The 16,368-nt window shown below is 45.4% G+C and overlaps 1 protein-coding gene across 5 annotated transcripts in view; it reads right to left on the bottom strand.

The window, feature by feature from the left end:
- Window positions 1-481: 481 nt before the first annotated feature.
- DDX4 (DEAD-box helicase 4) overlaps window positions 482-16,368 on the bottom strand; it is a 40,004-nt gene continuing 24,117 nt past the window's right edge. For all 5 annotated transcript variants that reach the window (XM_054715361.1, XM_054715364.1, XM_054715365.1 and 2 more), the window contains 13 exons: window positions 15,416-15,457; window positions 13,429-13,476; window positions 13,286-13,333; window positions 12,922-13,064; window positions 12,183-12,335; window positions 11,677-11,831; window positions 9,464-9,593; window positions 7,244-7,410; window positions 3,794-3,939; window positions 2,711-2,810; window positions 1,648-1,918; window positions 1,393-1,503; window positions 482-794 (listed from right to left, as the gene is read on the bottom strand). In XM_054715361.1, coding sequence (XP_054571336.1) covers window positions 708-794; window positions 1,393-1,503; window positions 1,648-1,918; window positions 2,711-2,810; window positions 3,794-3,939; window positions 7,244-7,410; window positions 9,464-9,593; window positions 11,677-11,831; window positions 12,183-12,335; window positions 12,922-13,064; window positions 13,286-13,333; window positions 13,429-13,476; window positions 15,416-15,457 — 1,601 coding nt within the window. In that variant the 3' untranslated portion in view covers window positions 482-707. The remainder of the gene's footprint in view (window positions 795-1,392; window positions 1,504-1,647; window positions 1,919-2,710; window positions 2,811-3,793; window positions 3,940-7,243; window positions 7,411-9,463; window positions 9,594-11,676; window positions 11,832-12,182; window positions 12,336-12,921; window positions 13,065-13,285; window positions 13,334-13,428; window positions 13,477-15,415; window positions 15,458-16,368) is intronic.

The following is a 16,368-nucleotide window of genomic DNA, read 5'->3' as shown; positions in this document are numbered from 1 at the left end:
GAATGATTTTCATCATTACATCAGTGTATTCGTGTATATTATGTATTAATATTTAATTTATGTAAGATGACTGTATTCACTTCATTGGTTTCATAACACCAAATTTCAAAAGAGAGGAGTCGAAACTATGCTATGCAACAAAGGAAAAGCGCAGTGGCAAGGCTTAGAGGACAGTCTGCACAGGACAGAAACCACATTTGGCCACCGCGTACAGAGCTCATGTGCACACGGTGCATTCAGGGCCTCTGACCACTAGACGCTGCCGGCAGAGGCTCCTGCTGTCCCCTCTGCCTCACGTTCCAGGGACACACCTTGGTGTCAAAGCCTCTTTGCAAGGAAAACTGAGCCCAATCATTTCTAACCAAGCGCACCACCCACACTGCTGCTTATCATAGGGTCATAAACCCTAGCCTAAGACTCAGCTAGCATTTGGACAGGAAGCATGTCTACGATCCCTGAAGAATACACTAGAAGGAAGCAAGATGTTTAGAATGCTTTAATCTTTCCAGGCAACACCGTCTGTATCAGCAGCTGCAAAGCTGTAACGTCAGCCTCTCACGTAACTGGTTGGTGAGGGGTTTCAAGGGCAGGAGTAAGAACAGAATGACAGGAGGTACGAGTATTGGGTTTCACACTTCCATTAAAAACTCAAAATCAAAACTGCTTCTCTGCATCAAAACGATCAGAGCTTGAAGGCTGCCGTGGCTTTAATCCCACGACTCGTCGTCTGCTGGGTTAGGGACTGGTGACGAGGAAAAGCCTGCTGCGCTGAGAGTGCTCTTGCCACGGTAGTTCTTTAAGAGAAAGAGAAAGAGAGTTAGTGTGTTGACCGCTCAGGCTCCACAGCCCAGACTGAGAGCGGGCAGCACGAGTCTCAGGACCAGCTCTCTGGGGACAAGGCCCAGCTCCACCTGGGAAGTCAAGGAAAACACTTCAAGCCACTAGTTCTGGCAAATGGAGAAACCAAAAGCTCTGACACCAATGAGTACGCGCAACTACTTCATGATTCCTATGCTCACTGTTTCTGTTGCCTAGAAACTGACACAACAGAAAAGATGTACAACTCATGTCTCTAGGACTGTATCTTAGTAATCATGTGGCAAGAATTCCAAAAATAAAGAATTCCTACAGGAAGTTCAAAAGATACCAAATTAGAATTTAAAATGACAGCACACTTGGGAGAGGGGGACTTATGAGTATAAACCTTGATGTTAGTTCCTCACCTTTAACACCAAAAACACCTATATATATGGAATTTAGAGAAATATTACAGGAAGCTTCAGGTATAAAAATAATGGCTCAGGCATATGCTGGCAGTTCTCAGCAAGTCACAGTAGCAGACATACTTCCACGGAGCGACTAGAAGCCCCGTCTGAACCGCGCCCCACCAACCTTCCTGGTGTCCACCGATGTGAACACGTTCTCTCTGCTGCTCCCGCTGAAGCCGGGCACGTAGGTACTGAAGGCGACCTCTTCCAGCCACGCGGGAACGTCCTGCTGGGCCTTTAAAACAATTGAACTTCATGAACCACATGCGCAGATGCAGCTTCAAAGACCGCCATCCACCTTCCTGAATGCCCTGCGTGCAGTGCCGACCTCCCCGCTGAGGTGAGGACACTCCGTGCAGCTCGACGATGGGACACTTACATCCGACAGCACCTTCACGAGCGGCTGCGCTAAGTGCCGGTCTGACTCGGGATCAAAGAAGGAGACGGCTCTGCCCGTGTTCCCACAGCGGCCGGTGCGCCCGATGCGGTGCACGTACTCGTCGATGGTGGAGGGAAGGTCAAAATTGATCACATGCTGGACGTTTTCAATGTCCAGCCCCCGGGCGGCTACTGAAGTGGCCACCAGCACTGGGCACTTCCCGCAGCGGAAGTCTCCCAGGGCCTGCTCCCGCTCTCTCTGCTCCCGGTCACTTGAAAGAAAGGAAAGCACGTATTTTAGGACAGCTCTGAAGGAAATTATAAGGAGAGCCTTTAAAGTTTGACGTATGAATTTATTTTTAATACCAGTAAAAGCATTTGACATTAAATTTCTTTTTAATACTAGCAACATATGACATTAATGTTATCTCTCACATACCAGGTATTACACAGTTCCTGCAATACTCTGAGGTTGGAACACCATCCCCAGCAGCAGATGGGATAACAGCTAATAACATACAGCCAAACCGTAAACTCCAGGATGACAAATGTCAAGTCTCACCTATTAATAATCTCTACTAATAATCTTTCTAGTCTCGGAAGAAACACTATTTGATTAGAATACGTTCTTAAAAAATACAGGTTTTTGACAAAGTATAACCTCAGCACTCAGTGACTACGTACAGTCACTGATTGATTACTTTACATGTGCCGGTGAAGAACCAACACTGCCGGGTTAACACGTTGTAAGCACGCAGTGTGCCAAGAAGGTTCGATTCGGCAGAGGAAGCCCTGGGCTCCGAGGACCGGGCCCTGCAGGGGCACCTTAGAGGAGTCCCCACTTCTCGGGAGGAGGAGCCCTAAGACAGGCCTTCACCTCCCTCGTCCCTGACACTTAGTTCTAACAAAACCTTGAAATGAAGATGAAGAATAATAGTTTCGGTTTTGAGAATTCTGAACACGAATCCTAGGTTTCTATCATATTCGTTACATACACTCACGTTTCTGAACAAACGGCAAGTAGATACCACCTCCCTCCTAGGAAGTGGTATTAATCTACTCACCCATGAATGCTTGTTGTTGATATTTTTTCTTGACAAAGGAAAGTGGCAATAAAATCTGCTTTTTTCTTAGTTTCAACAAAGACCATCGTTCTTTCATCACCTACAATGAAGACAATGAAACTAACATGCAAACTAAAAACTCAGGAGAAGGAAAGGGAGGTGAGGAGGAAACCTCATCCACCACTGCCCTCTCAGCTCCTCCACCAACTGCCCGGTTAGATCTGGATCGGGATGCAAATATCCCCTCAAGGGTTGGGCTCGGGGGAGAGAGAGAAATCCAGTTTGAATCAGCTGTTCAAGTGTGTACTATATGTATTTCTGAGGGACACCCTGTATATGAATACCAGACACCTTTTAAAAATGCTTTCTTTCTTTTGCTCATTTTTGGAAATCAGATGGTTTCTTGCCTTCTTCTGCCTCTTTCCCTTCAAACTGAGAGAGAGCAGCTACGGGGAGGAGGGAGGGCGGGATGTGCAGCCTGTAACGCACTCCAATTCCTCCCCCTGCAAGGCGGAGGCCTTAGAGGGCCCTCCTGGAAGTTGTGTTTCCAGTACAGCCTCCAGCTATTCACTCACAGACACAGGGGATGGCTTTCCCTAAGAATGCTTGGGGGAAGGGGAACTGGATTTCTCCTCGGTATTTTGAAGAAGGAGAGTTGGGTCTTTTAGAGCCCCTTCCAGCACTAAAACGCTTCCAATCCGTGAACACAGAGGCCTTCGGAAGCAAACACGGGAAGCCAGAAATACAGCACAGCTCACTTTTGGTGGAGAAGAGCTGGATGTAAAAATACACTACTAAGCCTTTCTATTTTCTAAAACAAACAAAAAAACCCTATTTTTCTGCTGGAATAGTTTTTAGTCAAATACTGTTAAGCAAAGTCTCAAATCCTTCCTACTTTTAACCTTTATGGAGGAGAAAGGACTACACTACTATATAATTTACACAAAAAACTGAATCATAAAAACAGCTTTAGAAAAAGAAGCAATAATGAAAGTAAACTTACTAAAACTCATACCAAACAACACTTAAGAGCAGCTTTTAAAAAGCAGACTCATGTCCCGAGGCACCGCACGGATGCCGCACCTGTGTTCCGCAGGGTCTCGACCAGCTTCTCGCGCTTGGAGTACTGGCCCACCTGGAGGACCGTCTGCTGGACATCTGTGCATGCTCCACCCACTTGTCCAACAGCAACAAACAAGTAGTTCGGCTTTAAAAACTCCCCAGCCATCCTTGAAAGACAAAAGGTTAGTCCTCCACTTTACCTCTTCCATCAATACACAAAACATCTGCTGAAATCCTGAAAGACAGATCATAACAGCTACAACATAAGGTGAATACTTATGTCATCCAAATACTCCTCTCAAAGATCAATACAAAATACGAATCTCTGCAAAATACATAACTGCTAGTGGAAAAGTTTGTGTCAAATAATGGACATAGTAATTACAACTGCATGTGCTGACCACGCAAAACTACAAAATGTGTGTATAACAATGAAAAGTATGCTCCACTGAAATGTAAGTTTATGCAAAAATTCTGTTCTTTGCTCATTGCTTTTACCATGTAAAATACTGTTTATCAAATCACTAAACTTCAAATGAACTGTTATGAGCAAACCAGACCTCAGGTCAGTGCTTTTCACGTCGTGACGCACATAGAAAATCTTGTTGAACAAACTGGGCAAAAAAATGAGATAAGGGCCCAGAGGCCAGGCCAGGCCAGGCTGTGGATGCTCGCCCAAAGCTGGCACCAGCATCTTGACAGGCACAAGGTCACCCAGAGACCTGGGAGATGGAGACGGGGAACTGGCAGTCGCACAGCTGAGTCTGGGGATAAAAATACAGGTTTTTGACAAAGTATCCAAATCTATCTTCAGTCTCCGCTCTCCCTTGTTTCCTAGCTGCCTCCTAGAACGTCGTGAAAACAGTTCGAACTCAGTGCATCCAGAATCTTCATCCATCACTGTTGCTTCTTCCTCCTCACGTGCTCCCGCCGCCCCACAAAGAGGGAAGAGCTTCCTTCTGATCTGCCTCCCAGCAAGCACCCGCTCGTCCATCAACCTTGACAGCATCTGCAGGTCCTTCCTGGCCTCCCTCCTCCTCACTCCCTACCTCTGTGCAAGCGCCTGCGCCCGGCACGCCGGGGCCTGCGACTGGGAGCACCAAGATGAGGAGGACGGTCTCTGCCGCTGAAGTGCTCACACCCATTTAGATAAAAATAATTACTATACTTTTAAGACGTGCAGTTTAATGTTTACACATTTTAATGTATTTATTGTAACAATCTAGTGTTACAAAAGCACCTACTGAACACTTCTTACATTCCAATAAATGTGCAATGTGTTGTGAACAGTTTAAAATGATGTCTACTTAGAAGAGTCTTCGAGTTTGAAGCCTGACTGAGGACGCGGCAGGAAGAGTGTGGCAGAGGAACGGGCGGGCGAGGCATTCCACGCCCAAGGAGAGGAGAGATGAGAAGGAAGGAGAGGAGGAGAGAGCGCGGCCCGCCCAGCCACAGGACACTTTCACAGACCAGAAAGGACCATTCCAGGAAGCAAGTGGCAGGTGAGGCCGACGGTCACGCGGGAGCGTTTGAAAGCTGTTAGTCTGTGGGGATGGGAGACATGCAAGGGTTTATTCTGAATCAATGTCCAAGAGGGTCAGACTTCATTTTAGAGTTATTTCTAACCCTTTGCACTCGCTTGCTTTTTTCTCAATTCCTTTATTCTACTCGGGATTTAATTTTTTAAATACCCCAGATTTTACAAAGCGCGGCAGTAGAATAAAAAACTGGAGTTTCTTTTCATACAAACTTATTTATTTGGATTTTTTTATATTTCAAATTATTGATACATTCAAAGAGTATAAAAAGAGCTGCTACCCGATGCTAACCGTGTCGAGTCACACTCGACATCTGAGTGCAAAAGGCTAATGCAAAAGTGGGGCTGAGGGAGGGAGGCGGGTTAGAAAGCTACTGCCCACAAGCAGAGGGAAACTGAAAAGGCTCTAAATTACGGCCAGAAACAGAGAAGAAACTAAAAGATTCGAAACATTTTAGGGATAACTGCCAAGTTGAATATTTTTCAAGGGCAGAGACGTAAAGGGATGTGAGGGAGGATTCAACATAATTCAAAGGACTTGGGCTTAAAACGACCGTGATCCCAATAAGGAAAACTGGGAAGAGGGAGCGGAAGAGGCTCAGCTGTGGACGTGAGGAGCAGGAGTTGCTGGTAATCCATCCCAGAGGAAAATGCCACCAAGAGGTTAGAGCTGAGCGCCTGGAGCTCAGGAGAGACCAGGGGTACGCGCAATAGGCGGGGCACTGCCGGCAGGTGCCAGCCAGCGAAACGGAATCTGCAAGGCCTCAGTGAGCTGGAGGGAGCACGGACTCAGGCAGAAGACAGGGACGCGACCGAGGAGTCAGGGACCGAATGGTACACCGGACCCACAAGCAGGGACTCCACCCGACTCCCTGTATGTCCCAGGCTCAGAATCCAACACGGCTCCTGAAGGGCCGCAGCAGACACTGCTGCCCGATGGGGCACACATGGTCATCTGGCCTGGCTGACACCCAAGGACTTTCCTATTTCAGGGTAGACACGCAGACACTGGCTGAAGGAACTGCCAGCCAGCCCCGCCTGAGGGCCCTGGGCGTGTGGCCCCATGAGACTTCTACCAGACCAGGGCCCTCTGTGGAGCACAGGCGGCCCACAGGCCACATCACACTGGACCTCTGGAGCTGCCACCGGACAGGAGCTGGCACCGCCCTCCCTGTCCCTGGAAAGACAGCCAGCGCCCGGCCTGAAGAGCCCTCGCTGAGGCGGGCATCACGCCACAGGCACAGGGACTCGGAACCAGGGTCTTTCTGTGGGGCAGGGGCCTGGGCACCAAGGGGCGCGAGCAAGAGAGGCCCCCATCCCATCACTCCAGAGACCCGCCAAGGAACCGGTGCTTCCTGGCCCTACGAGAGGCCTGCAGGTCTGGAGGTCTTGGTTCCCAAAAGAGAACAGTCCCGCCTCTGAGAACAGCCGAACTGGGAGCTAACGCTGCTGTCTGGGCACTGCAGGCTCGCATGGCTAAGGGACCGCAGCCCAAAGAAGTCAGCACCCCCCCAGGGGTTCTCCCGGCCTCTCACTCCCCAGACCACATCTGTCAGCAGCTGCTGTGCCCATCTCCTCCCAAGACCACTCCCCCAGCTCTGTGACTGATGGAAAGAAAAGGGACAATTACATAGACAACTTCACTGAGTAAGAACTGATTAAATCCTAGCTACGTGCTGTGCTATAACACACATACACACACACACACACACACACACACATTTTAATAAAATGTGATGTTAATGCAAAGCCAAGAACAAAGATAAGAAACAATGAAAACTATGGTCAACTTTTTAGGAATACATCTACTTTTTAAACTATTTTAAAATCTTAAAAAAATCAAATGTTTCTCAAAAATAGGATGTGCATATTGTTCTGTTTCTATAAAAGCATTTATGTACGTTACAGTTATCTTTAAGAAGAAAAAAACTAACCTTTGAATTTCTTCTGGGAAAGTTGCACTAAACATAAGTGTCTGGCGCTGTTCCTTTGAAGGCATTCCTGGGCAGGAAATTAATTTCTTCATTTCTGGTCCGAAACCCATATCCAGCATGCGGTCAGCTTCGTCCAGAACGAGGTATCTGACTTGTCTAAGACCAATCTTTACGGGTATTTTCCAAGGTTAGAGCAGAGAATGAACACTAGTTAATGCATTACACTAACATAGTCTCCACATTCCAACTATTAGTATTTTCTTACAGATGAAGATTAGAAATCAATGCAATGAGAATGGTTACGCTTATATAATACTTTACTGATTATTTCAGTTCTCAATGATCTCTAATGTTTTAAACATTTTATAAGTTATGACTAGAACATCTATATCAATACTGCACAGCAGACCTTACGGTACTCACGTGACCATTCTGCATCTTCGCTGCCTGACACACCAGCCGCGGCCACTGCAGCTATATACGCACTTGACCTGTGGCTAGTGTGCCTGAGAAACTGGATTTTAAATTTTGTATCATCTTTGAAGTTAAATAGCCACATGAATGATGAATTGGACAGCACAGATCTAGACTGCATTATCTGATAAAGTCAGATTCCTTGAGAAATAAACATTTCTAACAGGATGACAAATACAAATGTCTTTTAAATGGCAAATTTTTTCTAACTCCTTCAAACCCCGAATAAATTCTCCGTTCTCTAATCACTCAAGAACAACTGGGAAACGCCTCTGACCTTGAACCTTTATTGCTATAAAGAGCAGCACACATTTGTAAACAGGAAACAAATGACTTTGGTACCAACATGGGACATGTTTAGTGACAGATCAAGATGGACCTCTCTGGATACTCTCTTTTTAACTTTATTTTTATTGTTGACACTACTGCAGATGTCCCCATTTCCAACCCCCCCTTGGCCCACCTTCCCCGGCCCCTCTCCCCTTCCCGCTGGCCGCCATCACACAGCTGTGTGTGTCCACGGGCTGTGCAGACAGCATGTTCTCTGGCTAATCCTCTCATCTTCTTTCATCCGTCCCCCTTCCTTCCTCCCCTCTCTGGGTACTCTTAGTAAGTATTCTAAGAGAAGTGCCTTGATGCAAAAAAAGCATGTTTTGAGTAACCTCTTTAGAGAAGAGCTAAAAAAATAGCAAATCATGTTCATGAAAGTGAACTTAAAGTACTGTTCAGGGATGTAACCGTGTGGGATGTGAAACCTAAAATAACTACATGGCCCTAAAATCTCCTTAAAGTCTTAGAAAATTAACAAGTCTGGTTACTATCGCTCCCACACTTAAATGGCAGACAAAATTATTGTTGTCAAAGGCTTCCTCTAGGGCCGTGGTCGGCAAACTGTGGCTCGCGAGCCATATGCGGCTCTTGGGCCCCTTGAGTGTGGCTCTTCCACAAAATACCACGGCCTGGGCGAGTCTATTTTGAAGAAGTGGCGTTAGAAGAAGTTTAAGTTTAAAAAATTTGGCTCTCCAAAGAAATTTCAATCGTTGTGCTGTTGATATTTGGCTCTGTTGACTAATGAGTTTGCCAACCACTGTCCTAGGGGGAAAAAAGATTTCATCAAGACACACACTGAGTGGCCAGATTATTATGATCTCTGAATACATAATAATTTGGCCACTCAAGTGTGTGTGTGTGTGTGTGTGTGTGTGTATTAGAGGCCCAGTGCATGAATTCGTGCATGGGTGGGGTCTGGCCAGCCTGGCCAGGGGGAGGGGACATGGGCGGTTGGCCAGCCTGCCTGCTGGTCGAGCTCCTGGTCAAGGGGACAATTTGCATATTAGCCTTTTATTATAGAGGAAACACTGAGTGGCCAGATTATTATGCATTCAGAGATAATAATCTGGCCACTCAGTGTATATGAAACTAGAGAAAAGCGTTTATCACATTTTTCTCCTAGTGTGGCTGGATATAGGATACGGATTCTGAAATCAGATCCAAACTTTCTAGAGCTAACTAGGGGGTTTTAAATAAATAACATGATCACGCTGAGTTTGTTTTCCCAAGTATGAAATGAAAAATACTATTTATCTCCTGCTGAAATTATTTCAATAACACATTCAAAAAATGTGATGGGGGCCTAACATACAAGTGGTTATAAATGGTGCTCTAATAAATACCTCCATCTTTATAGCACTGTCTCCATTTCCCATACCCAAACTTAATTCATCCGCACAGCCCCCCCGGGCGTACCTTTTCTTTACTGATGACATCCATCAGTCTCCCAGGAGTAGCACATAACACGTTACAGCCTTGGGCTATCTGTCGAACTGAATGCCCAAACTGGGTGCCCCCATATATGACCACAGCTCTTACACAAGTTCTAGTGACAAGAAAAAAAGTGTTATTTTCTAGTTACTTGAAAATTAGACACTTACATCTAACAAAATGTAAAGCAAAACCCATAAAGACAAAACCTAATACATTCAATAACCTTTAAAAAATTAAATTCTTCCCAGGAAGAAGTTGATAAATGAAAAACCATGAAAAAATATTTTATTACGTATCTGATAAAGAGCTCTTCAAAAACAAGGATAAACACCACCACCGCCCACACAAAAATAGAAAAACATGAAAAAATGATTCATTAAAAGCACAAATGACCTTTAAACCTTTTTTTAAGTTACACGTTATTTTAAAAAGGAAAACAAATGAAGATTAATACAACATTTCTCCTCCAATGTGATAACACCAGTCAGGCAGACGGTAAGGAAACTGGCACTCGAGGGGGTAAACTGATGCCACCCATTTCACAACTGTAGTCACTATTAAAATTTAAAAACATATGTTTATTCCAATAAGTTCACACATACGAATTTATCCTTCAGATATGTCCCCATAATGGGCAAAGATGACTGTATAATAATAAGATTCAGTGCCAACATTATTTTTAGTATTGAAAGATTGAAAACTACCTAAGCATCTAACAATAGAAAACTCAAAATTACAGTCTATCCATCCAAAGGAATACTATGCTTTCATAAAGAGAAAGGGTCAGTTCTAGAATAAGCAATACCACAGCAACACCATTTACAATCACAGGCGACACAGCTGAATAGGCTACCATTCGTCACGAGGACTGAAATGCACGTGTGGAGGAAGGTGCAAGACGCAGAGCAGGTGGACACTCACTTCCTCCCATGACCACATCCACCTTACAACTGAACTACAAACCCACCCACCTGAGCATCAAGCTGCGGACAGCTGAGGAAGCTCAACAGAAGCCTGACAACCCAGGGTACAGAAGATGCCACCCGAGACTGGTAGTGAGGGGGGTGGTGCGAGAAGGGCTGGGCCCCTCCCACGAGCGGCTGGAACCAGGAAGGATGTCTCATGGCAAAGGCTCCCCTTAGGAGCAAGGGTCCCAACCCCACACCGGGCTCCCCAGCCAAGAGTGCCAGCGCCAGGAAGAGGGGCCATATAACATCTGGCCGTGAAAATCAGCAGGGATTCGACCTGTCCAGGTGAGACAGAGGACCCAGGGGTCCTCTTAAAGGGACAACGCACAAATGCTCCTTTGTGGGCACTCACTCTGGGCTCCAGTGAAGGGGTGGAGGCTGGAAGGCTGCCAGAGACACAGGGGGACAGACCACATCGTGTGGCTCTGGATGAGGGCTGGAGGAACAGCCGCCCATGCCCGAGTCGAGTCCTCTTACTGCACACCCACAGGCACCGTATTTCCATCAAGGCTCAACTCCCACAGGAGGCCCACAGAGCCTACACCAGACTCCTGGAGAGCTGGCCCAGGGGGTCAAGGAGACTGTGTCACTGGGCCCCATAGGACCTACCACTAAGGCCATCCTACCAAGACTGAGAAACTCACCAGTTCTACCCAGTGCACAGAAACAAACACAGAGAGAAGCCAAAAATAAGGAGACAAAGAAATATGCCCCAAATGAAAGAACTGCAGAAATCTAGAAAAAGAACTAAATGAAATGGAGGCAAGTAATGTACCAGATACAGTTCAAAACAATGGTTATAAGAACGCTTTATTCACAGTAGCCCCAAATTAGAAACAACTCCAATACCCCCAAATAGGGAAATAAAATATATACACATAATTTTAAAGTCTTTAAGAATTAGGTCTAATTATGAAATAAGCAGTTTTCCATATTTATGTGTAAAAGGACAGAAAATTAGGAACACCTGAAGTTCATTTTTTAAATTAAAAACTACCAGAACATACACCAATATGTTCACTACTTCCTTATCGTTCTATTATCATCTAATTTTTCATGAGCATGTTTCTTTTTACAGATAAGAACAAGCAGGGATTCCATAAACAAGATTAGGAGAAAGAACACTTCAGTTACGTTACGTGACTGTGTTGTGACTGAGCTCTCCCCAAGCAGAGCAGAAAGCCTTCTTACAAAACGCTTGCTATGAGTGGCCTCGGCCGCACTCACCCGAACGAAAACTTCCTGGCTTCCAGGTAGATCTGGTTGATGAGCTCCCGCGTGGGGGCCACGATGATGCACTCGGGCTCCTGCAGCTCTCGGAAACGGCTGGCGGTGATGCCGTCACGCATCATGTACGCCAAGATCGGCAAGAGAAAAGCTGCCTGCAAGTTAAATGGCATAATTTACAAATTACCAAGCATCCTCTTTCACCCTCCATCATTTTGGTTTAGATACTACCATGTTCCAGAAGGAGCTGAACACACTTAGAAAAATTAAACATGTTAACTGCAAAACTAGTCTAAGATCACTTCAAAATTCTTTCTTCAGAACTACGCACACCCCAATAAAAGCAGGAACCAGAAGCAAACACTTCAGTACAGTATTTACGACAGCTCACTGACATCATCTTCAGACTTCAATCCAACAAGAGATTCAAGCTCTTTGGGCAAGAACCCAAGTTCAAAAAACGTGACCGTGAGTGCGGGCAGAACACACGCGGGAAAGGGGCTCACCGTTTTTCCCGATCCCGTCTGAGCACAAGCCATCAGGTCTCGCCCTGCGAGTATAATAGGGATGCTGTACTTCTGCACAGGAGTGAGCTTCGTATAACCAGCCTTAGCAATGTTGTTATTCAGCGTCTGACAGAGATTAGCTTCTTCAAACGTCTACAAGCAAAGGGGAGTGATTCATTTCCATTTATCAACTGCTGATCATTCCATAAACATATTCCATTTGAACTAGTTTTCAGTTTTTTTAATTCCACTCTACAGACTAAAGTTACTTTACTAATACGGCCCACTCCACGTACTATCCAACCCGAACCACTGCTCAATCGCGTAAGGAACAGTTCCAGGAGATAGTGGTTCTAAAGCAGCTTCTCTGCCCCCCTGAAGCCTGTGAGACACAAATAACTGGTCAGTAACAAGAGCTCGTTGTCAACAAGGCCCCCCCACCTTAGGAAGTCACTCCCTAACCCACTTTCTCACATACTGAGGAAGCACAACTCCTGCCTCTACAAGAAGTGTCCTTCTTAGTAAATGTAAGTAAAATGTGCATCCTGGTTTAGAGCAGCCTGTCCTTCAGCGTAGGCATGAACGCTATGTAGATGTTAGACATGGTTTTAAATTTCCTAACATTTATTTACTAAGATGAAATTCCTGTATTCTTTAGGATCAACTTAAAGGGATGTACCATATATTTTGAAACCACAGTTTGAGACACAGTCAATACAGGGATAGTGATTACACTGACCAAAATCGCTGGTGGAACATCGTGTCCAGACACTTCCACGAGAATGCTGTCGTACTTGTCAAAGTTGATGCCTGTCTGATAGTGTGCAAAGATGGCGTCCTCATCCTCGGGCGGGGCAGGTGGGACGTATGTCACTTTGGGTCCTTGGAATTCAATAATAGACAGAATCTACATTACAGGACTAAAGAAAAGTAAAAGGGAAACAGACAAAACTGGCAAAATCAAACTTTAAATACTATAGAATTCCTCAATATTTAGCATTAAAGTTTTCATTTCTAAGTTTAAAAAGTTAACTTCACTTTTAAATATTCTACGTTTTTATTAAAAGCAATACACATTCTGTGAATCACACAAACTAATGTACCTTGAGTGTCATCACTTTCTGCTCCTTCAGTTCCTGACTTCCAAGAATCTTAAAGGGAACAAACCCAAAGAGATCAATGTGTTTAGAGCTGGGGGAAGAGCTCTCCCTCCAAGAATCAGACCCTCATCCACAGGAGCACTTACTCTTCCCAGAGCCTGTGCTGACTTCTTCATTTAGCCCTTTGTAACCACCTGGCAAGGAAACCCAAGTGACAATCAGTCAAGACCACGGCTGTGCCCAGCTTTATCCCAGTACTTGTCTTCAAAGAGAACACGTCTCAAACCGACAGGCGTCTCGGAAGTCCTTTCGCACAAACAATACTTGAGACAATTAAGATACGTAGAATCCTGAGCATTTTAACCTTTTGCACTCAGATGTCGAGATTAAAATTACTCTTTGAATGTATCAATAATTTGAAATATAAAAAAACCCAAATAAATAAGTTTGTATGAAAAGAAACTCCAGTTTTTTATTCTACCGCCGCGCTTCATAAAATCTGGGGTATTTAAAAAATTAAATCCCGAGTAGAATAAAGGAATCGAGAAAAAAGCAAGCGAGTGCAAAGGGTTAAGTTTCCTTAGTATTCAAAATGCTGGTTTTATGCAGATGACCCTGTTAAATATTACTATTTTTTTTTTGTTTAAGCTGTTATGTCTCCTAATTCCTATATCCCTCAAGCAAAGGGATTTTCTAAAAGGAACTAAGCATTCACCTGTGTTGGGGTGTCCCCCCAGCACCTCCAGGTCCCACCATTTCCTTATTACAGGGAAAGGCCAGAGAGCAGAACCGCCAAGGGGCAGTCAGACACCCAGGCCAAGTGCCATGTCCTCTCCCCTGCTGACACCCAGGACGCGCTTCACTCCCCAGCAAGGAGCTGGGACTGCTGCCCGCAGGGAAAGCTCAGAAGACTCGAGACCCAGGCTTTTTCGAGGGGCCGACAATGCCGCCACCTCCGGCCTGGAAGTGCAGGCCCCAGAAGAAACGCAGGTGTCAGCAGGAACCACGCTGTTGCACAAACAGGTGAAGCACAGGGAGCCACTCTGAGCATCCCAAACCCAACTTCCAGACCCCACGGTGCGGGCAGGACTGAGGAGCAGCGGGCCTGCTATGCTAACTCCTCCCTGTGCACCTGTGACCTTCCTCCTTCAGGCACCGCTCCCCTCTGGGCCGCTGGGGGACCATCACAACCCAGAAGAGACTGCACTCCATGTGGAAAGCTAACAAGATGGAGCCTTTTCCTGGGAGCCCTGTGCTTTCCTTGTCCACAGAAAGGTCTTGAAATGTTTCTTTTCAAACCGCATGGGAGCATCTGGAGAAGAATCTTTCTAGAATCGGGACTCCAGGACCTGGGCGGGAGTGCTGCTCTGAATGCTCTCAGACTCATCATGTCACTGAGGGGTTTCCAGACGGCCCACCAGCTTCACTGGCTTAGCAGCCGGGAAAGCGTGACCCCTCTTACAGGACAGGAAGGACGTGTAACTGGAAACACCCCTCGGAGCACCCCGTCAGATGTACTGAACTTTACCCGCCCCCCCCACCAAATCAAACATGTACACAGATGTTCCTCAATCTTCAATATTTACCTGATATTTCACTTCATGGTTATATTATTTATTGAAGTTACTTGCTGATAAATATTAGGCGACTTTCAGTCTTTACTTACTGTAAATGAAGCTTCAGTAAACAACCCTATACACATATTAAGCAAATACATCTACAGCATTAAGTAACTCTACAACAGACGGTACAAATGTATGATCCTCCAAGTGTATAAATGCAGTAAAGCTACATTTAACTTCAAAAAATTAAACTTGTATTACAATCACTTTAACACCTTATAGGTAAACAAACAAAAACTCACCTTGACCCTCACCAGTGTGCTCAGTGGTTAGAGCAATGGTCTGCCCACCAAAGGGCCACGGGTTTAATTCCTGGGCAAGGGCATTGGGTTGGGGTTTTGATCCCCAGCCCTGGTCAGGCGTGTGTGGGAGGCAACCAATCGATGTATATCTCTCACTTCCTCCCCCCAATCCCTTCTCCCTCTATTCACTCTAAAAATCAATGGAAAAATTATCCTTGGGTGAAGATTAAAAATAAATTAATTAATTATTAATAAAAACAAACACTCACCTCGCCCACTCCCGCTTCTGCTTTGGTAAATGTCACCATTGCCTGGAAGACATGGTTTTGCAGACTCTTGAGAGAAAGCACTCCCCCTCCAGCACACACACCACAGAGCTGTTTCTGATCAGACCCTGAGCGCGTGCTCAGGACTCCTAGTCCCTCGACATCCATCTCTGCAGTGTACATTTCATCTAAACCTTTTTCTCATCTGAATGTTTTCTTTGAAAACTTCCAATTTTTAGATCCCACTTCTAGGAATATATCCTGGGCAAGGGCATCTAGAAACACCCATCAGAAAGAATGTATGCACTCCTATGTTCATAGCAGCACAATTTACCATAGCTAAGTGCCCATCACCAGATGAGTGGATTAAAACCTATGGTACATCTATGTAATGGCATATTATTCAGCTGTAAAAAAGAAAGAACTCTTACCATTTGCAGCAGCATGGATGGACCTAGAGAGCATTATATGCTAAGCGAAATAAGCCAGTCGGAGAAAGATAAATATCACATGATCTCACTCATTTGTGGAATCTAATGACCAACATAAACTGATGAACAAAAATACACCCAGAGACAGAGAAGCATCAAACAGACTGTCAAACCTCAGAGGGAAGGTAGGGGAGGGTGGGGGTAAGGGGGAGAGATCAACCAATGAACTCATATGCGTAGATGCATAACCCAAGGACACAGCCAGTGGGTGGTGAAGGCTTGGGAAAAGGCAATGGGGCGGGGGACAAATGTACTACTTTCAACAATAAAGACTTATTAACAAACAAACCTTCAATTTTTAAAGCAGTTTTAGATTCACAACAAAATTGAAGGAAGATACAGGGATTTCCCATTTCCTCCTGTCTCCACACATGCACGGCTGCCCCCCAACTATCAACACCCCCCACCCCTGGGGTGCACCTGTCACAACTGAGACTCTTCCCTGACACGTCCTCACCCCCAGAG

The sequence above is a fragment of the Eptesicus fuscus genome, chromosome 4, assembly GCF_027574615.1.
Source record: "Eptesicus fuscus isolate TK198812 chromosome 4, DD_ASM_mEF_20220401, whole genome shotgun sequence".
Classification (NCBI taxonomy): domain Eukaryota; kingdom Metazoa; phylum Chordata; class Mammalia; order Chiroptera; family Vespertilionidae; genus Eptesicus; species Eptesicus fuscus.
This window is presented reverse-complemented; position numbering and strand designations above follow the sequence as displayed.